Below are 27518 nucleotides of genomic sequence, written 5' to 3' on the forward strand. Positions count from 1 at the left end.
CGAGAGATATTAAGTACGACACATATTATATAAGTGTTACATGGAAATGACTACGAAAAAACTGCGTTTCGGTTCACCTTATGTGGACAACACTGCACTATTGCTCGGTGTAGGCCAACCGTTATGCTTAATAATAATAATGATAATTATAATAATAATAATAATGATAATAAACATAATGATAATAATATTAAGAATGACATTAATTATAAATTATAATTATTATTATTCATTACTATAGGTATATGCTAGTGTAATAAGTGTCTATAATATTTGACTAACAATAATAATAATACATAAGCTCTAACAATAATAAAATCATAACTACCAACACAAAACTAATCACAAAAAAACATAATATCCTAGCAAATATAACGGTTACAGAGCCCGATAGACGATAGTAGATAGTATAATTATATATTTTATAATAAATGACTTAATTATTATTGGTAATATGAAGTGTTTTTTTTTCTTTTTCTTACAAACAATATTTGTAGTATTATAATATTTTTATCTTAAAATTAATAGAGTATTTGAAAGAAAAAAAATGAAGAGACTAAAATCACGACGAAGAATAATATTAAAAAACTCACAATAATTCCGAGTCTGATTTCTAGTTATTGTAGATTTTTTTTTTTTTTAAAGTCAAATGCTGGTGAAAAATCACACTCGCGCTAAATACACACACAAACGCACACGCATACACAAAAACATGACACACAGACGTAAAATAAAGTATAATTATCGTTGATGAAGTATATTAATATTCATACAATTATCGCACATAATTATTATGTTATGATATCGTGTTGGTATAGTTTATTAATATTATATTTATAATTATTATTGTATGACGCGTATATAGCTACAACGTATAATTGTTTAAAATTATTTGGAAAATCGAAAAAAGATTTTCTTATAAGAAGACAGTTATTATTTACAATAAAAAATAAAAAAAAAAAATTAAATAATAACCGCGAGCACTCATTGTTTTATTTTTATTTTTATTATTACTTCCGAGTACTACGAAATTCACGATAAAGAATAATAGTAATTATTTTATTTTAATTATTATTTATAAATACTTAAATATTATACAAAGGGGGGCCACCACAATATTATATTATAAATATAGTCAGTTGACCAAAAAATAAAATGGTTTTAAGTTTTGATAGCAGTTTCCAATAACATTTTTTTTCGATCAATTGACTCATCCGGCCCACCCTGTTGCTGTAATAGGTCCATAATCATTTCATATTTATTCTGGCTCCATCCATTCGACGTTTGCCCACACTGGAAGGTCCGTTTCATAACTCCATCCAGGCCCCTGTGGACATACACAAGAATATGAGTAAAATATTACGCAGATAAAAATGTTTCTATAAGTAAACAATGTTTTGTTAACGTTGTAGAATAATCTTTGATCATTTACATTCATGTATAAATAGTAAAAAGAGTAATAAAAACAATACAAAAATCAATGTTGTAATAATTATGCTTTAAAAGTGTATTATAAATACTACGCAAGTACTTTTTAGTCTTAAGTCTATTACACATTATTTGAGTAATAAAAGTATTTACTCAAATAATTTAGAGTAAATAAATAAACCAATTAAATAAAAGATAAAAATAGTTACATAATTATTTTTCTAAGCTTCCCATAGGTAATCATTTACTATGATTGTTTTTCATGTATAAACAGTTTTTTTTTTAATGAAATTTATTAGGTATACATTTTAGAGAATATATCATCGAATTTCATTAACATGATGTATTCATTTTTTAAATTAGGTTAAATGTTTATCTTAATCCTTACAATATATAGTAGGTACCAATCACTGATTATCACATTGACGACGTGTCGACGTATTACGTAATGGCGTTTTGGCCAATAGTCAATTTTTAGGAAGTGATGTTTTTTTTTATAATTTTTACAATGCTTAAATTAAAAAATATAATATATTCCAATCAATAGTGTTGAATTTAAATAAACTGCAGTATTTAAAATGCCACAAGTAAAAATTATTAAAAAAAATATCCAACACTAAGAAAGTTATTTAAATACCAATAGATATTATTCAAATACCTTAAAATATTGTATACAATTGCGTCGTGCGTGTATTATTCAGCGCAATAAACAGTAATGTATGAATATATAATAAGTAGATTCCTACATAATACAAAAGTCGGTATGAAAATATATAATATCATTTTGTACATTTTAATAGTGCGTCCCGGAACAACTCGATAAAGTCATAATCATAAACTTCCTAGCTGCTAATGCATTCGTCAGTAAGTATACTTACATATATATCATGTATTATCGTTAATTATAATATTAGCCATTGACGATTAGCATATTGAGTTAATTATGTACTTATCTTATACGTTACAGATATATGTGCATAAGTCCCAATAAGTAGATTATGTTCAGATAGAATATTTTCATGAGCGGAAGGTATACAATCAAGCGATTTATTTCCATTACATTTTCTTTTGCTAAGGTGTCCGGTGCCAATATAATTTTGTCTTTATAAAATATACACTCTACGAAAATAATGATTCTGTCTTGTAAAATCAATTTGATTTGATTTTTTTAAGATAATAGAGAGAAATATTTTATAATCCTTATAAATTTCGTTTAACAATATTTTATTCCCAAATTTTTAAAATAAAAAAGACAATTTAAGCTTTTTCAAAAATAATTGAATACGATTATTTAAAATAAAACAAAACAATTTGAATTTAATTCTGGCTGTATAAAATCTGCACACGCACACAAACCAACATATTATACTCATGTATATAGAAACCAAATAATATAGAAACATTATTTAAGGAACCTATAGTATAATACTGCAGCGCTTCGTCAATCAGAGAATCATCCCTTGGGCACTACTTTGATTAGGCCAAACAAATTGGAAATGTAAACTTGTTAATTTAAGTTTAACAAAATGAACGCTGCTGTTTGAACGTTTCATTTAACGTCGACCACTTTGTATAGTAAAACTTATGATTTGTTTGCCATAGTTGTATTAAAAATTGAATTGTATTAGTACAATTTTATCTTTGTAAAAAAATAATAAAATGTAAATTTACCGTAGAAATTGTTTTTATTTTATTGTTAAAGCGTTGGTATACCTTTGAGTTTGAGTTAATAATAATTTATATTATTTGACGATAAGTTATTAAAGTTATTAGTAAACACACTTTGGGCCAGATAGGATATGAATTGATAATTGAGTAGGTTATTCAAGCATAAAATAATGAAGTACAGTTGTCGTGATTTTAAATTAAATTCGTTTTATTCTATGCAGGTGTTTAAAATCATAATTTTAATTGTATTGAGGTACAGTGAATTTATTCGAAACCAAGTTGTTTCTTTTTCCTCAAAAATAATAGACGCGTGTTACACTACGTAGTAGATACGTACGTATCGTTGTTTATCATCGTTATTTTTGTAGCCTACCCTCGAAATTGTTTTTGGCGATACAAAATTAACGCGAAGGCTTCTGAGGGTTTCGTAAATGCAGGGTATTCGGGTATTCCTATTTATTTTATTGACCGAAAAACGTTTTCTAAAACAAAAAGCACATCATTGTAAAACCAATAATATTCGCCTCTCGCGCACATCTTCTGGAACATAAAATAAATTACTTTTTGAAGACTGCGTATTATATACGACATACGTGTACATATGGAAACACTTCAATCGTCAAGCCTCCGTTGTTATGACATTACAATCGGGGCTTACGTATCATATGTACGCATCGTAAATTTTCTATACGAATCGTTTCCAAGTGTATACCTACCTACGTCATGTATAAAGTGTTATGATGTAGGTACTGGGTTACACGCGTGACATGTTTGTACACGTTTGCCGTTGTCGCAATGTGTGCAAATGAAATTTCGAATTGCGACGGGGTAGGGCAAAAAGTGTGCGAGTGTAAATGCAATATCGGGTGACTATTAAATTTGCACTGCATCAGTCGTTGTATTTGATATGTGCAAGAAACCGATCAGATGTACAGAGTGAACCTAAGGATCCGGAAGTAAAATATACTATGCGTTTACACGTGTGCAATGTGCATAATATACGTACAGTGTATACAATAACGGATTTCCGTTACCGAAATGCCATATCTGCGGGAGAAGAGGAAATTGCGAAAACCAATACTAACCGTACTTACTGGCTTATTCGAATTGTCTTTGTCAGTCTGCATGTGGGAACCTATAATATTATGGTGTTTAAGTATGTACTCACGTGTACCGTCTATTTCATATTATGTTTACAAACGACAGTAGATACAATTTACAGGGACACAATTTTATCTTTGTAAGTATAAGTGTAATATACCCAATAGGTAACTTTTTAGTATTTACTATCCGTTCAAAAAGTGAGGCTATTTTTTTTTTTAAACTAAATCCTTCAATCGGGTTTTTAGTTTATGTTTCTAGTCTGTAAGCTGTAGAGAATTGTTTTTTCTTGTCTATATAGGTATACAGTATTATTATGTTCGTATTGTATATTATGGTATCAACAATTTTATTATACGCAATAAATACAATATTGCATTAAGGAATTTTTGATGAATCTATTCTTTTCAGCGATAGTTTATTATTAAATTATTATTTGCAATCATAATAAACTATAACGCATGTTTTTGTGTTGAATTATATTGTCAGGTAACTTATTATACGCTATTACTTTTCCAAAATTATAAAATAACCACATAATTAACTCATCAAAAATATGGGCGCACATTTACGGTGTAGAACAAAATTTAAAACGGTCCAACTATTTAATTTGCAAAATAATAATTTTGCAGAAAGGTTAAAGGTAAAATAAATTGGAAATACGAGTATAAGATTAAGTAATGAGAAGCACTCAAGACCGCGTTACAATGACTATGAAAAATATGATCGACATTAATGTGATTAAACAGTATAAATATTCATCACAAAACATTTTTAATGACACTTCATATTTTATAATTTAGAATTAGATATAATTTATATCGCAATAATAACGAGAATTTATTACCATAAAATGTAACGCCGAAAGAGTTGTTAATACAGTTTAATGTGATTACTTACATATTTAAGTGCACGGTATTACGATGAAAGGAAAAACCTTTCGCTGGTGGCGTCGAGGGGGTTTTAATATTAAACAAAATAATATAATATATAGGTAAATAAAAATATGTTATGACTTAATTATTCGTAAAATGTTCAATATTGCTTCCGTGTCGTGGGAAATATTTTTAAAACCATCTACATAATATACCCACCAAATTTTATTTTAAAGCATAGAAGATATCGATCACTGTTATTATTTGTTATTTGTTTTTTTTTTTATTTTACTTTGTCTGTACGGCGTTATATTCTATTCGTATTATCAATACAAGTGTGCTATACAAGACTCCTTCACCGTATTATCATTTGTGTGTAATAGCATTAACGTAAGTCAAATGTCGTATTTCGTCTTTTATTTAATTATAATAATATTATGTCGAATGACTCGAATGTGAGAAATATAACTCATACTAAAGTAAGGTCACAATATAATTAAATAATTTGTAATTTTTTTTTAGTGCTATTGAAGACTGCAGTAATGATAATTATATTTTCAGTATAAAGCGTCAGATACAAATGCGTAATAATTATTCATAAGTGCTCTCTCATAATTTTTCAAATATTATATTTATCGAATACATAGGATAACAAAGTAAGTAAATTAAACACGGTATTAAGGATTAATTATTATTTAGTTAAAATTTGAATGAACTAATCAAAGAAATCATACCCCCTCAACAAGTTAGCAGAAACAAGAACTTTGAGCAATTATTTTTTAATAAATATTGCAGCTGCACTCTAAAATTTAAGCAATTAAAACTATACACAAAAATAATTTATTAAACTGTACTTGCATAATAATATTTTTTTTCTTGTGACATTAATTCATTTATAATTTAAGCAAAATCGACTTTTATAATTATTTAGAACATAGAATATCACGCAATGCTAAAGCGATTTTATTTCGAGGATAAATATTCAAAGAGAACGGAATCATTCTATTATACCTATTATACAATGCTATTTTAGTGGCTAACGAAATATTATTATTGTCGCGTATTTTCGTAATCAGCTCACGTACCGAATACCGTTTGGTTTCTAATTCCATTACGCGACGACGATTCGACTGATTCGATACAACAATAATAATGGTATACCTACGTACAGATTATTGTTGAATTAAATACTTACGCTGTATTTCCAAGCGTGCAAGTACATGATGAGGTCTTTTGGTTTCGGGTCCCTGAATTTCACCCGACACTCGTAGCAGTGAGGGTCGTGCGTGAGCTTCTCCGCGTCGAAATCCATGTCCGGCACGTCTTGTCCTGTCTGCGTGGACACGTTTAGTGCATTATCGTACTGTAACTGTAGCTGATTGGCTTGTCTGCCCTTTATCTGCAACTGATGCTGTTGTTCTACCATCGATTCGCTCTTCTTGAAACCTTATAAATAATAATAATAATAATAATAATAATATAATATCAATACTGTTGCAGTTTAGTAGGTATTGTGTTTTATGCAATTATTCACAACCATATTGCTACTAATAATATTGCTGTTGTTGATGTTGTTACCATTAAGTATAAAGTATTTTTGTATGCGTTTCAATGATGATATTTACTGATTTTATAGAAAAAAATGTGATAAAAATATTGATTATACGGTAAAATAAAATATGTACTTTCCAATTGTAGTAGGTAGTTAATACTATTTATACGATTTGTCATTATTAATCAAATAATTGATTAAAAGGTAATTTACCGTGCATTAAGTTATATTCAGCAAATAGATATTATTAAGAAAAATTTTAAGGGATGGAAACTTGTATTATATGTAATATATACGCGATCAAAAAATGAATAGAACAATTTGTCTCAAAATCGTTTTCTCTATTATTTATTTTCTCATTTTCTCGTTCCAAAAAATGATCACTTATATCCCACAGATTCCATGATATTGTTGTGTGAGCTTTCTCATTATTACAGTTTTGATGAAATGCCTACTATAGTTACATCTAGCATAGATTTATTATACACACACATGACACACATATATATACATATATTCGATACAGCTTTTACTGAAAAATTAAGAATAATCTTTATCAAATACTGATATGTTTTTTAAATGTACGTATATAATATTATATTATTTTAATATTTTGTAGATATTAATCTGCGTTTTAAACTGAATTAGTTTTGTTTCTATAGAGTCTGATGAATTATTGACAATGATAATAAAAGTACCTATATTGTAAGTTGTAAAATTGATTAATTACAAAGATAACTTTAAGATTTAATAAAAGTTGATATTTTTTCAAAAATATGATAGGAATAATTTCTTTTTATAAGCTTAAAAATGTATTAAAAAAAAATAATTTTTAACATTTTTTATATTCGTGTAGTTATTGAATATTAAATATTTTAATTTTGCGATAAAATACACATTTATCCGTCATTTAAAATATATGAGACACTAGAGTAGATCGTACAGTAACTGTAATTATTTTATATAAGAATACGATTTTCAATCAAAATAGTAATAATAATGAAATCACACTAAGCCATTTTCTCAAGAGACATCGTTCATATGATATAAACCTGGGAAATTTCAACGATCGCAATAATAGAAACAAAGATACGAAAGTACAACTGAGATATAATGAAATATACTATGTGTATTGTGTTATTATATATCAGTTTTTAAATTAAAAAATTTTTCCGGTATAATTTTAAACACTGAAATGATTTTAATCAACCACATAATATATATATTTTTTTGGTTGTAGATTAAACATATTATATTTAATGAATATTGTAGAATAATGCATTTTTGATTTTAGTAGTGGTGGCGTTTTGTTTTATAATACAATTAAGTATTCTATAGTACATAACAAACGAAATCGCGTATTAATTATCGTATAGTTTGAAAAATATGGTTTTTAGTATTTTCGAATCGGTAAACTGTGTTGGTAATTAATAAGGTAAACAATCTAGCCGCAGTGATGCAGTTTTACGCATACAAATAAATCTAAATAGGTTAACTAAATATTCGTCTTATTAAGGTACATATTTAATTTGTGGTATTGAAATTGTATGACGAATAATTGATTGCAATTACAATAAGTGATGTTTTCATAAACAATTGTACTTATTACCAATGCGGCACTCTCATTGATCGGCATCGTTGAATACAAATAATAACTAGGTAAGCAAACGTTCATCTCTATATAAATATAATGATTATAATGTAAATCAAAAGAGTATTGAGAAATTTAATTTATTAATTCATAATATGATTTAGGCTTGATAAATATATTATACAACATCCAAAATTAATATATTTATTGTAAAGATTTACCTACTCTCAGAAACATTATAGAAAAAAATATTATCATGGCCTTGACCACACTCAAATATTACCCGTCGATAATTATTTTTTTTTTTAATAAACTGATTAACTGACTTATGTCTGAAAATGTATATAAATTCTTTATTCTGTTGTAATAATTTAAGAAAATTAAATAAAACGGTTTATACTATTTATATTAATAATGACTAAGATTATGTTCTAAATCACTATGATTTGGGGATATAGTGTGATATGTGATCTTGTAAAATACTATACCTATAGCAAAATAATTTGTAAAAACTAAAATTAAAATTCTGGTTAAATTATACACTTTTTGATTTTGCTTTTTTTGTTATCGCGTAACAAGGTTTTAATTTTTTTCTTTGTATGGAAACAACTAAAATACGTGTTGCTGTGGTCACACGGGTTTTGGATATTATCCAAAAAAAGTAATACGGCTGAGCATGATGGTTTGAAAAAACTTTGCCAATATATTCGTCCGGGTGACAGTAATAAAAAATACCGACAACTGCCCATGATGAATAGGACAACTTGTTGACGAACAAATAGTTTATGAAAGGGTTTTACAAAGTACGTGTTAAACACTAAAAAAAAAAAAATTATTTTTATAACTATTATCGTGTATAAAATAGATTCCACGACCTTACATTACTATCCGTTGCTGCCACATAATGAATGTCATGTTGAAAAATCACTTAAAAATTTAATTCTCATTGAATTTATTGAAATAAAATACTAAAATGTGGGTAATGAGTAACGCTCTGCTGTAAAGTAGGTTTCACCGTGATAGAGATGTTAAATTTTAATTCAATGATACACCATAATATACGAAAAACGATTCTGAGCGGAGACAATCTATTAGCGATTAACCTATAACCTATTAAGTATATATCATGTTATGTTTGTTTATATTGATATTAGATAAAGTAATTATTTTACTATTGGTAATACAGTAAGTTTAAAAAATTTTTCATTTGAAAGTATAATTGTGAGTGTAAAATATAATAATATGTAAAATATTATGTAATTTCGTTCAAATTTAAACTTAAAACGCTTAAAAATTATGTTAATATATTTATTAAATTTTTTTGTTTCAGTACACGGTTCTTATGAAGAACTTCATCTTAAATGTTCAATATTAATGCTATAAAAATTGAACAATAAGTTATAAGTATTTAAAGTTTTGATGCACGAAGTGGAGTAGCAAGGCCGTACACCCCTACCCTGCAAAATGTTTGTGCACTACTCCGCTTGTTAAAACTTTAAATACGTATAATTCATAAACTACTCGTCCTAAATTCGATTTTTATGTATCAAAATACTTAAAAAATTATTTTGCTTTGGAATATGAAATTAAAACTCTGTGTTGTCATTCAAAAAAGTAAAAACCTTAAAAAAATATAAGGATAAAAATATTGAAAAATATAATTTTTTAACGTTGATTTTTTAACAACTTGAAATTATGTAAAAAAATGTTTTCAAAAACATGAATACTTTTTGAAATAAAGAGTGGTTTATGGTAAAAGAATCACCCCGTATTGCACGATTTGCATGAATGGATGAATTTATTTTTAAATTTTGGTGAAGTATCTATACTTTTTATAAATATATTTGTTTGTCAATTTGTATATTATGTGTGTTATTATATCTTGCTTACCTGCGGGTGATTTTTTTCCTTCGTCAACGACGTCTACATCTTTCAATATCGGCATTAGTTCCGAGTCGCCATCCATGCCCAACCAGTTTTCGGCGTTGTGGATATTTATCAAATCGTGAATCAGTTGCTCGTCCGACTTACCGATAACGCCACCGCGGCCTTTTTCTGGGCCGAACACTACGTGGTTGTATAGTGGGTCGTTCTTCACGGGAAAGCCTGTAGTGTATAACGGGTATAAATACACAATATAATACTTAGAGAATAAATTACAAGTGGTCTGTTTTTTTAGGAGTTGAAGAGTGCGAGCCTTGTTACACGGAAGTTCAACACCCGTCAATATTACGCATCATTCGAATCATTTATGTAATTTAAAGATTTTCTGACTTTTTAAATTCATTAGTTGTATGTTTATTCAATAAATATTTTAATCAAATTTAAGAAAACTAAAATGCTAAAATTTTAAAAATTAGAAATTTCGGTTTGAATTTATATGATGAACTCAGATTTGTGTTCAGAAAAGTTATCTCTGTATTATAGTTTGATCGATATGATAAAAAAATGATTGATGGTTTTGGTACAAAATAATGCTAAGTCGTGAGTATTAGTAGCCCAATCTATTGGCCACATTAAATGTTAGTGTAATTTATTTTATGAAATATTAATACATTAATTTGAAGTATAGTGCCTCACTGTCTTGCATAGAAATTCTTCAATCAAGTCTTACACTTTTTATCCAATGCATACGCATTGTAAAATAAATACTATTTTTATTAACAAAATTATATTAATACATATACATATTAATTTTATTAATACAAAAATAAATTATTAGATGTATCTCACAGTGCGTTATAATGCTGGCTAGTATAATATTGTGTATTATATGTATAGGTTATCAAGTGTATAACTTAAAACCACGAAAAGGTGTGACGACACGTTGGTGTCATCATGTGTCGAAGAATGACTCGAACGTATTGCTCTGGCTATTAGGATGTTTCCATCTTATCAATTTTACAAATTAATAATCAGTTTTACCTAAGTATTGAAGGTGTACCCTGATCTGGTGCATGCGTCCCGAGTGCGGGAAGCACAAGACCACACTGATGTTGGTCTTCTCGTTGTAGCCCACCAATTGGAATGTCGTCGAACAGTTTTTACCCTTGTTGGATACCTTGCACACGCCTATCTTGTAACTGACCACTTCGATGGGATGATTGCACTCAATCGTTTGTCTAAATTACATAAAGAGACGGGTAATATTATATAAAAATATATTACTAAACTGCGTTGCCTCCAGCAATATGCTGCGGAATATAATATCATTGGAGCCGACCTGTTTATAATAATAATAGATCACAAAAAAAAAAATGCCTATAGTCTTGTACACGAGTACGATGAGTGAAGGACACTATAGTTTTATAATATGATATAATATACCTTACAATTTTTAAATTTTACGTTTTAAAGATAATTTTACCAATTTATTCCTAGAAATTTCAGCTATGTACAAGTTAACTTTTAATTTAAAACATATGCAGGCACTTTAAAAAAAAGTTGTATTTAATTATATAATTTTTTTTAAATACTTTTAGGTAATTTTATCTTGAGAATACATCAAAATGTACTTAAATAATTGTACAATAGCCACAATTTAAAAATGCTTAAATATATACTAATAATATTGTTTTGTATGTAATATTATGAATTACCTATAATCCTTTTTTTATATTCACAAACTTAAAACCTGAGTAATGTTATATAATAAGTAGAGTCCAAATGACTCAGACATTAACTCATTTTAGTACTGATAATTTTCCGTGAAAAATAAACTAAATTAAAACTTAATAGTTATACTGAAACTTATAGATAAGTCGTAATTATTTTTAAAAATACAGTCACGCCTTGTTAATATTTATCAAAGTATTATAAATTTTAAAATATGTATCTTTTTTTTTCATCAAAAATCCTTGAAAATGTTTTTTATTACATATAATATGCTAATATCTGGAGTCGAATGATAACCTACTTTTTCTATTAAAAACAAAGAATATAATGATTCTTCTTTATAGCACAGTTCGTTGAGACGCATTTTATAATAATTTTTAAAAAAATAAATCTAAATCACACAGAACGAATTTTTGTTCATCACATAATATTATTATTTATCATATTATCATGAATATATACAATATAATGTACATTTATATTGATTTACGCAACGGTATGATTTGGTCAGCATTCGTTACCTTGTCACAGCGTCAACACGATATGAGCGTTTTTTGATCGATTTTTATTATTATTATTTAGAATATTTACCATGAAAACGTCAACGCGTATCATATTAAGCCAGTCTCCCCCGTGCGCAGTTCAATATTTTATGTCAGCGATAGCCGGCTGGCACATTTAACAACTGCGTATTTATATATTTTTAACATAACAACAATAACGTGTACTCACTCAGGAAATCTCCCTTCGACCCGGCACACGTACTGTTTGTTCACCTGTCTGTTGCGGATTTGCGCCTCCATGATGCGGGCGTACCGAGGCGTCCGGCCGAACATCAACAGACCGCTGGTCAACCGGTCCAGACGGTGTATGGTCCTGAGGTTTCTCAGATTGTGCTCCTTGGCCAACACAAACACCACCGTATTGTGCCGATAACGACCGCACGGATGAACCTGCAGGACGATGTGTGACAATAATATAGTTATTATAATATATTACGCGATTTAGCGGTTATAATATAATATAATAATATCATATAGCTTACAGAAACTGCGGTGGACTAGAGTTAGTTACTGGTTAAAAGGTAGATGATAATAAATAATAATATATTTAATTCCAAAAGTTTAAAATTAATTAGGAAAAAAATATTAGTATATTAGGTAGGTACACAGTTAAAATGTTGGTTTTTTCATCATCGCCTAGTTGGTCACTGCGCATAGTGATTGTGTATATTATTTAAAATCGAGTAAAAATACATTTATCAAATCGCGATGGTCGGACAATTTTTTCACTTTCAAAAAATAATGTCACCGTTGTTAATCATATCGCCTCTAATATATTATTCTCATACGATGTAGAATTGGACCAAAAATAAATCACCGTAGTTCTAAAGTGATGAGATGGTTTTGGTGATTTAGTTATAATATACAAATCAAGTTACCGGAATGCTCGCGGGCTTGTTGACTACCACGATATCGTCGTCCATGTGCACGATTGTGATTGGATCGTTGGTCACCGGCACTTCATGTCTGTAACATAAATATACATCAAACACACATGTATATATGCGAGCGTATAAGCATATCATTTGTTTAAATTCTTTCCACAGTCGTGTAAAATACGCTTAACGCGTTTTAATCCATAGTGTCGGTGTCATAAAGGTGCCTACCTAACCGGGCTATCGTTTTATCGACGGTTAACAACCAGACAACCCTATGTAATGATATCGTCATAATTCACTAAGAAATGGCCGACAAACAGTTTATTAGCTGAGTGGATCTTATCTATACCCACACTGTCGCCGACCAAGTTGCGTATACACATTTTGAACAGCTAATCAAGGATTGTTAATCCGCACAATAGTAGCATATTATAACTAAAATACCAATGCAGAGCGAAACTAACATATATTAATTACGCATTATATATATCACTCGGATCATTAAAATGTATTTTGTTTGTATTTATGTATAATTTAAAAATTATGCTAAAAATATAATAATATAATTTGATTAAGTTAACACGCATTTTTAATACAAATGATAATAATTACAACTGTTAATATTTATAGCTTATAGTTATTAATTACTAATATAGATATACTGTACGTGTGTTCATCGTCTATTTTGATTAGAAAATTTGAACCTATTATTCGAAATGATTGTAAATCACTATTTTCGCAGGTGGTAAAAACGATGCTCGTGTTTTGTACCTCGATAAAGGGATTTGAAATGGTCTATCTTTGTTGTGGAAAAGACCTATTTTCATTTCAACATACTGAACGTGATAAGGATTTTGAAAACAGATTTTTAGTTTCCTTGTCTTGTACTTTTTTGATTGTATTAACAAATTTTAACTTAAACGTCTTAAATTCATCAAAATTCGACTTTTAAAATGTATAAATGTACAATGTTAGCAGTGATCGTTGTGGCATATATTATTGTTGTCGGAAATTGATGGTTAAAAACGTCACGATTGTTTTTTGTGAAGGGAGTTGGAGACATAACATGTACAGAAAATGGCGTCAACATTGACAGTGATAAAAAGAAGAGATAAAAACCAAAACGCCATATTATACGCGAATACGTCATAATCGTAAACCCAAAGGGAACAACATAACACGACAGTACGAATGAAATGAACCGTCAAAATAATACGACTCATAGCGTATAATACATAATACAGCACGTGCATGGGCAAAATTCGACGAGTCGCGGTGTGTGTTCCGTCGGCGAGGGGTCATAAATTCTAGCTAACATCACAGCGAATCGCGTTTAAAAGCAAAGTCGAACTGGCGTGCGTGTATATTACACAATACCTAGATAATAATGTGCAGTCCAACAATGTGTTGTGCAATGAGAAATACCGTCGAGTAAATAAACTAAAAACAATAATAAACCAAAGAAAGAACGACGCCAGTCGTTTCCCGTCGTAGGTTTCTATATGTAATATAATACCAGTGTATAATATATTGCGGGGTTGATTCACCAAGCCCGTTTACACTGATTTTATTCTTTATTACCTAACTGATTTATTCAAATTCTCATTTTTGAAATTTTAAAATATATTCAAGGACCATATTTTCAGTTATTTATATTTTAATAACATCTAAGGAGTGTCTTGTGGCGATACAACATTTTTCAATGATAACCAACTTTCTTTACTGTAATTTATTGAGTAAATTATTTTTATTATTGAACATTTTGACGTTTAAAAATCTAAATTATAAGATGAGTAGTTTCTGAATTATTAAAATGTTTATATATAGAGTTATATTCCGTAGAACTTGTTTTACAAAAATATAAAATAAATCAAATAATAATATTGTATCAAGAATTTATTAAACTTAGTCAATATTTTTAATAAATTATAAAATAATGTTGGTAGATTAATATTAATAATTACTAAAATTTTCAATTCAGTTATGTGACTACTGATTAATAATTTATGGGTAAATAGGCCTTAGGGTAGTTCTCATTTGTAAAAAAGAAGTTGGTACTGCCATAGGTTACTCTTGAAATGGTATAACAAATCTAAGTATTTAAGAACATACCTCCGGATATATTTAAATGTACTAAAAATCAAAATTTAAATAAATTCGTTATTAAAGGAAAAAATCCGGATGAGCATGCTTGGTGATTCACTCTGTATGTGTAAAACGAGTTGAAAACTCTTGAAACCCGCAAAAATACGCATCTTATTGCGAATAGTAAAATTAATATTTGAATACGTATTTTTTCCTCTTATTTTCTTGTCGACGTAGCGAGATCGTCGTCGGAGAATGTATGCTCGTAACGCTTGACAATCGGAACGGGGGATCTCACGTCGCGGTACTACGCGTGCGCCGATCAACTTTTGATGTTTTGTAAGATTTTTTATTTTTTCTATTGTAGTTTTTAAGTGTCCGTCGTAAGTGTGAGTGGTTTTTATTCTTACTAAATTATATATATATATATATATGTATTATAGAGGGGAGTTTCATCGCGTTTGTCATCCTCGGCACTATTTTTCTCGTACATACGAGCTTGTCCCGTTGCAACGGTATACGATTTATGAAAATCATTTTAAATAAAGCGGTTAATGATTTGAAAAATAATATTTAGAATTCTAAATATAGTACAAAAGTTATGGCCGAGAATAAGAGCGGCGAAAAATCTTGTACACCTACGTACGATAATAATAATAACAATTACTTTTATTTATTATTTTTTTTATAAAGGTACTATATTATTATAATTGTGAATGCGTGGAAGGTACTTTTACAATGGTAATTGAAAATTTTTTTTAGGATAATTTTAACACGTCCGTAATATATAACGTGTGCGCAATAATGATATAGCCGATGTAATCAAGATCACAGTACAAGTTTCGAGAGCGTTGCAAACAATGTATTTGAGTACATGTATGTACTCTGCCGTATCGGATAAATGCAGGCAGACTAGGTCGTTACTTTCGACGACGAGGGTTTTATTTTTTTCATTCATGTACCTATATAATACGTATTTGTTCGTTATCAAACGACAAGATATACCGGGCAACAATATAAAATAATTTAAAATAATGAAAAAAAAAATCCATAGATTTATATAGAAACTACAGCACCGAACGTCATTCAACGTGTGGAACATTTTGCGCAAACTCGAGTATAATATGAACGCATCTCTATCATTGTTTCAAAACGAATATACATTTTAAATACCATTAGACGACATTTTAAAAACATTGACATAAGTGTCCAAAAGATCAATATTATTTGTAATTGTGTTGTAATATTATGAAACTAATAATAAGATTATTATTTAGAAAACTACAGTGCACGGATATATGCATAAGATAATATATGATATACGAACATTTCAACATTGTTGGTGATAACAACTGCCACAAGGAAATGCGAAACGCTCGATAAGAATGGTGGTTGGGTGGGTAAAGAGTAATTAGAAGTAGCCATTTTCTAAACGAGGTCGAGGAAAAATCACTATTTTAGTAAACACAGAAATAAAATATCAACAATATATTATGTAAATAGATAATATTTTTGACTGTATTTGTTTCGTAATTTAATATTCTATTATATAATAATGCGTATAAGTATAGTTTAAGTTAGTAATATTTTAAAAGATTTAATGTTTTTTGCACAACAAAACTATATCGTTTGTTTGCGGTGACGTACTTAAACAAAATATGTACATATTATAGTAGGTATTAGTGGTGTTCATTGCAATTGATTTTTTGTTTTTATTTTAAAAGACTTGGGAATGTCGTTTATGGTAAGGTGCACGGGCACATAATAATATTATTATACATTGTAAGAAATGCTTTCTATATTTTAAAACGCTAATAGCCATATTGTCTGTGGTCATGCATTCGTCTCCCTGCACAAAGTAGTGTATAAAGGTCTAAAAAGAACTAAACCTTTCAAAATATAATATAATTTCGACATAACTCTAAATTTCCCCTTCTAGCTTTTGGGTTTAGGGTCGTTAATTATTAGACATTGTGTAGGTACACTTTATAAAGTCGGTAGGATTTTTTTGTTGTTGTAATAGTCCTATTTTTGGATTATACAGTATTATAATATACATTATTTCGGGAACAGACTGTGTTGGTACAGCCGTACAGGTATAGGTTTTCGTGAAGGGTAATCTTCCAAAAGGCTATGCGTGTACACTGTACAGAGTGATTCACTAAGCATTTTTATTGCTCACTCACATGTTTTCCTTTTATAATGAAGGGATTTATTCAAATTTGGTTTTTGGTTTAAGTATACATATTGATATTTTTTAAACTTTAATATAATTACAATTTAAGAAAAAAAATGGAGCTGAGCATGATTGGCGAATCACTCTGTATGAATAATAATATTATTATTCGTTTACTACACAGAACACCATTATTTAGGATACTGATATATGTCGTATGCACGCTGAAAGATGTATAACAAAATGTGACATACCTGTGCACCACGTTAGCCAGTAGATCGTTGTGTTTCAACTTGTATTGCGTGTCCACTTTTTGATAATTTACGGTCAACGAACCAGATTTAATGCAACGTTCCTATTGTATGAATGAAAAAAAAATCAATATTAAAACGTTAAAATAATATATAATAATATATTTTGTACCCATTCCATGGGTATATAATATGCAATATTATGCAAGACTCATATATTTTGCGAAGAAAGTACAACGTTATTTTAAAGTTTTTTTTTTCGATTGAGAAATAACAATTATAGCGGCTATTTGCACAACGAGTAGGTAAATCGGTTAAATACCTGAATATTAAAGGTAATGAATGACAAATATAGAGAGTGTAATACCTTTTTAGACAATATTTATTATGTTTATTATTTTTTACATAATACTATAGGTATACAGTTAAATTGTGTTTTGTATGATTATTATTGAGGCAATTTTACGACACAATGACTATGAATTATCACGAAAATTGGTGTACCTATTGTTATGTTTAATTTTGTCATTGTTGAAGACGAATATTTTTTTACTATTTTATTTAAAATTAATTTTTGTCACTGCTTAAACTTATTTAATTTAGTGTAAAATATGCAGTAGGTACATAAAATAGCCCGAATAGGTGATAGTAAATAAAATATAATATATAAGTAGGTACTCACGTATTCTTCAGCGGGATGCGCTCTGAACTCCCTGGCGAACACGTCCAGTATATTTTGATTTACCCATCTGCCTTTGGTGAATGTAGTGAATGTAAAATAGTACGGGTAAACTTTTCTCAAACCTAAACGAGGACGAAATAATGTGAGTATAACGTACGCGTTTTCTCAATACCATTTTCGACTTTTCGACAGCAGCCGCTTTATGTGAATTATGATTTAATATGTTATTTTAGCATTTTCAGTATACATTAAAACCATATTTTCAGATACTTTTTTAGATTTACTGCCATATTTACCCATTATTTGAGGAGTGTAGACGTGTATAAAATTAATATTTTAAAATGCGAATTATTAAATGATCGATTTTTTCGAAAATGTTGATGTGTCTAAAAACTAAATCAAATGAGTAGTTTCTGAGTGTTTAAACCTTAGATACTAAGGGTTATAATAAGGATAACGATTTTATATAAAATGCAATATGTATGTAATATTTAAACTAATACTGCTGACATCTTTTAAAAATTATAAAAATGTAATATTATAGTATAAATAATTATAATTTTCAAATCATCGTTGTAACCATACCTTTTAACTCCACAGTTCTCAAACAGTATAATTCTTAGAACACAAAGTTTAATAATTCAGAAAGTAATCGTTTGGATTTTGATTTATATGCCAATACAAATATCATCTTCTTAAAAATGTACAATAATAAGAGGAGCGTTCTAATTTGAAAAAAAGACGTTTGTATATTGTTACAGTATACTCCTCCAATTGTATAAAAAATATATGTATTTGAGAGTATGGTTTTTAAATATATACTTAAATAATTACAAAAATGAGATTTTAATTAGTTGTATCATTAAAAAAATATATTTTTACGTATATGGACGAAATGTTCTGTATATTATTATTGTTTTGTATTTTTACCGTTTTCAATATAGTACGATGTCTCATTGTATCTTTCATCGGTAAATCCGGGACGTTTCGCTTTCAGTGCTTTAGTTTCCAATTTGGCCTACAAAACCACGAAAAAATATTCACATTATTTATTAATAATATCATGATATTATATTCAGTGTTGGATAAGTATAAAAACTTTATTTAAATATTGAAAATCTTTTCTTGTTTATTGAAGATTTTCCTGTTGGGGTTAAGTATAAATATTAAGAATATTTAAAAAGTTTTTCGTATTTAAACTTCATTATTGCAATGAGACAATGATGATAATCTGAAATAAATATATATTGTATTATATCTGGTATGTTTGATTCTTTAAAATATTTATTTAACTCTGTTGTATGAATTTATCAACTCTACGGAACCAAATATTTTATACAATACGCAGATACCTTTTGAAATGATTAAATTCATATTTTATTCACCTTGAAAGTTTTAACAATTTTTGTCTTTTGTTTACAGTGTTTGTATTGCTAAGACAAATGTTTAGAGCTCATAATATATTTAAAGTTAAGTATATACCTAAATACTGTTTTCAAATATTTGCTTTTTTTTCGTTCATAATTTGCATAAAAAAAGGTTACGTTAAAAGACTGAAATGTACGACTAAAATGTTTATACAAACTCAATACCATATATAATTAGATTTCGTCGTTACGTATATACCTACTATCTACATATACACTTATTTTTACATTAATAAACTAAAATGTTATTTTTGAACCTTTATTTATGCGTGACGTATTTTTCAATAGACTTGAAATTGTTTCAAATACTATACATACATAATATACGACAAAATAATGTTCCGATTTATGTCATAAATGCTATGGCTATACGGTCATATTTTAATTTCATCATTGAGCTTTAGTAGATACTATATTCTATATACGTAGTTTGTGATTGTGAGTCATCTATATTTTATTTATTCTATATTTAATTCCCGTCTACGCGCAATGTCAGCGATTTCGAAAGGGAAGTACCTTCCTATATTATTATGTAGGTACCTATACTTTGTCGGGGGGAAAAAAAAGGTCATATTATGGAAATCAATAAGGCCGGAACTATATATAATATGAAATGGAAAATATTATAATATACACGTGTAGTGGAAATATTGTGGAATATTGTTTTCGATTTCAGTATAATACCTATACTATCCTTGGACAGTATAAAATAAAGTAGATAGTAATAATATTATATCGTTAGTATATTTTTTTCTACTCTGAAATTTAGAGTCATGCATGAGATAAATCAAAACTATACAAAATATTTGTATGTACATTGTACAATATAATGATATGGTCCTTAAAAAAGCATAATAACATGATAATATATAATAAAAACGCACTGTAAATCAAAGAGTCAACGATAAGTTTTTTCGTACTATACTTTATTATCATTTATCGATTTTATTAACAGAACAATAATATTAATAAAAAAAATTAAAATATAAAATCAAAACATAACCTCTTTAATTTATATTTATTTTATTTTCAACATCACGATTTCAGTGTTTTTAGCGCACCTATAGTGTTAAGTTACGATTCTGCAACGGAAATTAATCGATTCGGAGAATATGTCGTTTATACGATGTTATATTTTAGGTTTTCAGGAGCGCATTTAATAAATAAAAGCTGTATGTTCAATGGTTCAAATAATATATATGCACGCAAAAATATTAAATAAGACAAAGGACATCCGACCAATCGCAAAAAAATAATAAAAATAAACATTTAAATTAACTTTCAAAAGAGCTTAGTGAATTCGTTAAGCGTATAATAATATAATAATGTCCATTGTTATCTCGGTATACATTCAAGAAGTTTTAATAGCACTCGCGGAGTTGGTTATTCGTTAAATAAAGAAAAGAGTTGTGGTTTATTTCCCTGTGGACTATTCACTGGTACCTAATGTTAATGCTGAAGAAGGTACTGTTTGTGTTATTTGAAAGCGATAACAAACTCGTATAATCTAGGCCCATGCTATTAAATTCTACGTACCAAATATTTCGTTGATGTGATGATTTTTTTTTAAATAATCTAATATTAAATTAATTTGTGCGAAATCGTATAGCAAATAATGGACACATTGCGAGTATAAAATATTATCTTCATCACTTTTTGCCTTTATATAATTACATAAAAATTAAAAAATACAATTTGAAATTTAAAATACTGATAAAAAATAATAATACATTTGTGTTTAATAATAAATCGGCTATAGCTAATGATTTATATTAAATATAGATTTTAGTGATATGATAATATCGATTTTATATTATTTATTTCGCTGAATAGCGTCCTTGAAACGGGACGCAAATGACCCGACAAATTTACTTCCCGTAAATATATAGGTTTTTTGAGGATTCAAGCTGTATATTATATAGCCACAATATGTGCCTAGGCGTTACTTTTTGTCGATTCAAACGTCATTGTAGCAAAAGTGGATAGAATGGATTTTTTTAGTCATAAATCATAATTATAGGTGATGTTCTACCTATTGCTGCTATAATATCACCTATGTAGATTCTCTACTCTTATAAACTGCAGGTCCTGTCTGATGTTCATCGTTGCAACATCGTTAACCAGATTTTCCTAAATGTTTCTTTTTATTTGGTGTCTATAAAGGTATTTTGATAAAAATATGATTATATTAATCACGAGTATTCTAGGTAATGTATGGAAATGTAATATTGTAATAAATTTATTTTGTTTTTATTTTTATTTACTTTTAATTCTAAGATATTAAATTTTAACTAATTTACCCTACCATAAGCATGCTAAAAGCGATAATTTAATAAAATAATATTTATGATGTAATTTTATTATGGTATATAGAAACACGATTTTTTTAATAAAAAAATGAATGTATCCTTTTGTACGCCACGTATCAGTTAAACTCGTCCAATTTTTTCAGTATAGCTACTACTTATATCTTGTTTGAAAAATTAATTTTTTTTTATAAGAATTATGTAATTTATATTTGTTAGTTATTATATTGTTTTTGAGTTCAAACATTTATCGTGCTATTTTCTTCGAAAATACCAGTTAATTTATTTTTTATTTATTTGCAGTCATATGATGCAATCGATATGTTAGAGATTTATACATTTTTGTTTTTGAATTAAAAATGGTTTTAAGCTCTCAATAATATTCCATTACGCATCTAAAATACAAACTAAATACTAGTCTTAATCTTCATTGATTTCAGGTCTGTACTTCCATTGGTTTTGTCTAATCAAACTGTAAAATACTTAAAAGTTTTCATCCTCTATATTTTAGTTTGTCCTTACTATAACATAATTATATTGCGTTTGGTTGTGTTATTCTCGAGATGATATAAAAATGTACTTTAAAAATAATATTAAAAATTCATCATGTCAAACAGATAACCTGTTTAAGATTTCTTTTCAGATAAGCTATTTAAAATATAAAATACAAAGTTGTATTTAAAATGGCGGATTAAATTAATTGAAAAAAAATAACTGACAATTTTTTCATACACTAATTCAATAAATTATTATATTACATTGATTTGTAAATTGTTCAAATAAATCATATTTAAAGATGCCTGTGTAGAAGAATAATCATTCCAGCATGAGAAAATAAATTATAATTGTTTTAATTTATATAATTATTGATAAGCGTATAGGATGTATAACAAAATGTTATTTTGTTCAATATTTATAAAATATAAAATATGTATTAAAATGTATTTAAAATGTAAAATATGACTAAAAGTTGTTTAAAACAATGTCTAAAATTATATTTTCGTATTTTAAATACATTATACTTGAAAATGTCCCTATCTCGGGTTCTTGGTATAATACTAGAATGACAGTTATACAATATACACGAATACGCCAAGCATTGTGTACTTATATTTATAGGAAATAGAATGAATGATAGTAGTGGGCATAGATTGGTAACGAATTGTTCTTTTTATAACTCATTCATATTTTTGTGGAGTAGATGGGAATTTAAGTTAAAAATTAATAAATGTCGAAAAAAAAATAAGAAGTTGTGCAGTAAAACGGAAGGAATTACAATGAATAATATTTTACATAGTCGGTTGGCGGTTAAGTTAGTATAATGTTGAATAATATATATTATGTCTTGGTGGGATCTATGATATTATAACTTAAAATTTTACAAATATTTTTGTTTGAACTGTTTATATTCCACAAAATATGTTCAATTGCATAGTTTCACGTGTATTGTCGTAACTACTAACTCTCTGTGTGTGTATATAATTAAATTATATAAGAAGACGTCTCGACGGCTTTTTAAACAATTACACTAACATTTTACAGATTTCTTAAGTTATTATTATTATTGTTGGTTGTTTCATGATTGTGAATTTAGAATGTTATGTAGACAAACATATCGAAAAATATTTAAAGCACGCAATTCAGCTATTTATGTTTCTATTGTGCGATTACTAAATTGAAACACATCATATTATCAAAACGAAAGTTGATAATGTTCTTAAGAAATTGACGTTAGAAGATTATAAATAAAGATATATCTTATATAGCATACATTTTAAAATTAAAGATACAATTAGATATAAGGTATACATTGTTTCACTTTTTTTTTTTAATTAACTGCAACTATTTCATTGTCTTAAAAAACAGATTTGTCATTATTTCTATGATTGTGCTATATATTTTTCAATTGCCCGAAAATATTACATTATTTTACCCGAAACAATTTTTTACTTGACGTTAAATAATATATAATAACGTGTATACCCCAGTCAATTAATTTAACTAATGAATTTTTCGCGAAGAACTGTTTTACGTTGATCATACAGTAGAATCAAGCGACGAGTTGCAAAATAAAGGAAACTAACTGAAGAAACTCTTGGCCTATGGACGACAGACGCTATGAGGAAGTCAATTTCGCATTGAAAAAAAATATTATTATATAGGTACAGTACTATAGCCGTATAGATATGTATATACTATATTGTAATAATGAAAATAAAATATGGTCTGTACGTGACCATTGTGGGATTTTTTTTTTATAAAAAAAACCTGAGTAGCGTACTATTTACAGCTGGCGAGCAATAAACGTGTTCAGATATCGTTTTTATTGTACTACACGGTAAAACGGAGTAAACGATTTTGTATGCCATCGCTGCCCTCCGTACGCTGATTCACCGTTTCGACCAAGAACGTCCGAGTGATTCCAAACTAGAAAACTAGTAATTCGTAAGTATTTCACGTGCAAAAATCATTTTATTCACCATCGGGTCTTCTTGATCGGTTAGAAGCTTGTTTTTTAAATCTTTGATATGTTTTCGTACATTGTCCAGTGAGCGTTTTTTCGTGACAATTTAAATTTAGTATTATCACACTTAAACACACGAATATAAGATAAAAAATATTATAGGTTGAATAAAAAAAAAAAATAATTTTTCAACTTCAATGTTATTTTAAATAAAGAAAAAGATTTATTGTCTGGATAACCTTATAATTGAAAGTGTTGCTTAATTTTAAAAGAATAACATACTAAAAGTTAATATTTAAGATTTTTATAATCTTAAAAAAATATTTTTTATAATTTAAAGGTTAGTTACCTAGTGGCTTGTTAAGTGAGTAGGTATTAAGTAATGCTAGGATTTCTAACATTGTAACTTACAACCAATATAAGGTATAGGACTTAAGTCTAAATTGTAGGAAATATGATAGTGTTAGATTTAATTTAATTGTTGATGTAGTTTAAAATTTAAAGAGCATTTCGTAGTACTATTGTTCTGGAAGTTGTCTTTTGTGATAATTTTATCTTGAATAAATAAATAAACAAAATACATATATACTAGGTATAGTGAAAATAAATTGTTATTTTGACCTAAAACTATTATTTCTTATTTTTCACTCTTCTCCGAAGAGGTTTTTGGACATAACCAGTGAACTAGTTTTGTAGAATTGTAGAAGTGTTATTGATTATACTTTGCACCAAATAATAAACTTTTTATACAGAATTAATGTGTTTCAAAAATATTTTCCTTCGATAACTCTTTTTGAAATTAGTTGGTCAATTCTTATACTTTCAACATAAATAATTTTGTATATAAAAACTTCTTTAATACATCTACGGTGTATACATTATACGTGAAATGTGTTCTTAAATGTTATACATATAAATAATAGTGATCATGGGACTAGATAATAAATATTTAAAAATGATACAATCTTTGCATTATGTTAAGATTTAGAGTATAACGGGTAATATTTTACTATGATGAATGTTTTTGATTTTATAATCAATTTTTATTTTAAATTACAGAAAAAGGGTTTCAATTAACATGAATATATAATAAATATTTATTGGATTATTATATATACCCGAGAAAACGTTGTGGTAACTAAACATCGAATCTTAATTATATTTTAATCACATGTACTTACTTTATCAGAATATTTTTTTATATTTATCATTTACCATTTATTATATATACAATGAGATTGATTGGTATTAATTATCAACACATTAATAATTATTAAATATTAAAAAAGTTTATATAATGTATTTAAGAGTAAATAACTTAATAGCAATAAGTACATGCCATGTATAATAGTGATAAATATAAAATAACACGGACGTTAAGACTACGATCGTACTTAAGATTTATAATCCCTCGATTAAAATTAAATTATTTTTATTTTTACGACAATACAATTTACACCAATTAGTAAATTTCAGTATTAGTATGAATAATAAAACCTATTAATTTGTCAACTATAAATTAACAGAAATAATGTTATTATTGCAAACATTATACATAGTAGACTATGAATTAAAAAAAAATATATATATAAAAAATGTTTAAAATACAAAACGTCATCACTCATAACATTTTTAAGAACTATGACAGAAATTCTTTTGTTGTCAAATCGTATTTTAAACATATATAAAAAAATAAATAAATAATGGCCTTACATAGAAAAAATTTCTGCAAGAATTTTAATCCTTATGAGATTTGAGATGATAAGTAGAGTACGTGTGTGTATTATTTAAAGTCTTAGACGTTTTTAAGGACAATTTACGGAAAGAACTGGAAAACTGTCAAAAAGCTTTTTATTTTTGCGAGCCATTCAATGTAATATTTATTAGAACGTTTGATTAAAGTTGTTGAGATTTGTATTAACACGTCACGAGAACACAACTTAAGTTCATAATTATTAGACATCATATAAATTACTATAATTCTAATATCGCAAATACTCAAAGTGATATGTTTTTTTTTGTCATATGATATAAATTGTATTAATTATAATAATTGCAAAGAGGATAACATTAAATTATAAAGACATACTTATTCTTTTATACCGCTGTTTTTAACTAAAACTTTATTTATATAATAATGTAGGTAGTGCATTTTTTTTTTTATTAGAGAAATGTGATAAAAATAACATAACTAACATTGGATTAATAACTAGTAGAAATTTGTATCAAAATAATTGATTTTGTTTTTAAAATGTAAATGTAAATTAAATTAAATCAAAATATTTTAATGAACCCTCCATCATAACGGATAACTATATACCAAATGAAAGAGTTTTTATTTAAACTTTATACGACCATTTTAATGTTAATTTTAGTCTTTAAATCGGGATTTTTACGCAGTTTTGGTAAATGTACAATAGATTTGATTAACTTAATTATTAATAAACATGCACGTTAAACAAAAAAAAAACAATTTAATATAGAATTAGATTCCAATGGCGTTTATTTACAATACTGTTTGAAAGGGTACGTCATTAAAAAAATAATTACATTGCAAATGGTTTGTAATTTATTTTACTAGTTTCGTTTTGAGACGATCCTGGCTGTAGGAAACGTTTTGAACCCAATCTTAGCTATTTATCAGTATTGTATCGTCAAGCAAAGGATTTTAGATGTATATGTTCATTACGATTTTTTTTTTTTTTTTGAATTTTCTCCAATTACTTTACAGTATTATGAAGCGATTCTAGGGAAATGAAAATGTCACTACAAGTTAAGGGTATGTCCAGTGTTCACTGTCCAATCACGTGGAAAATGATTATGATTTATTACAAGGTACCTATAATATAAGTGTTA

The 27518-nt window shown here is 27.5% G+C and overlaps 1 protein-coding gene across 5 annotated transcripts in view; it reads right to left on the reverse strand.

The window, feature by feature from the left end:
- Positions 1-1070: 1070 nt before the first annotated feature.
- The window catches only part of LOC113557091 (RNA pseudouridylate synthase domain-containing protein 2-like), a 409393-nt gene continuing 382945 nt past the window's right edge, over positions 1071-27518 (reverse strand). For all 5 annotated transcript variants that reach the window (XM_026962400.2, XM_026962399.2, XM_026962398.2 and 2 more), the window contains 9 exons: positions 19396-19483; positions 18466-18587; positions 17787-17887; positions 13272-13359; positions 12563-12783; positions 11141-11337; positions 10106-10321; positions 6268-6518; positions 1071-1327 (listed from right to left, as the gene is read on the reverse strand). In XM_026962400.2, coding sequence (XP_026818201.1) covers positions 1259-1327; positions 6268-6518; positions 10106-10321; positions 11141-11337; positions 12563-12783; positions 13272-13359; positions 17787-17887; positions 18466-18587; positions 19396-19483 — 1353 coding nt within the window. In that variant the 3' untranslated portion in view covers positions 1071-1258. The remainder of the gene's footprint in view (positions 1328-6267; positions 6519-10105; positions 10322-11140; positions 11338-12562; positions 12784-13271; positions 13360-17786; positions 17888-18465; positions 18588-19395; positions 19484-27518) is intronic.

This window comes from Rhopalosiphum maidis, chromosome 3 (assembly GCF_003676215.2).
Source record: "Rhopalosiphum maidis isolate BTI-1 chromosome 3, ASM367621v3, whole genome shotgun sequence".
Taxonomy (NCBI): Eukaryota; Metazoa; Arthropoda; class Insecta; order Hemiptera; family Aphididae; genus Rhopalosiphum; species Rhopalosiphum maidis.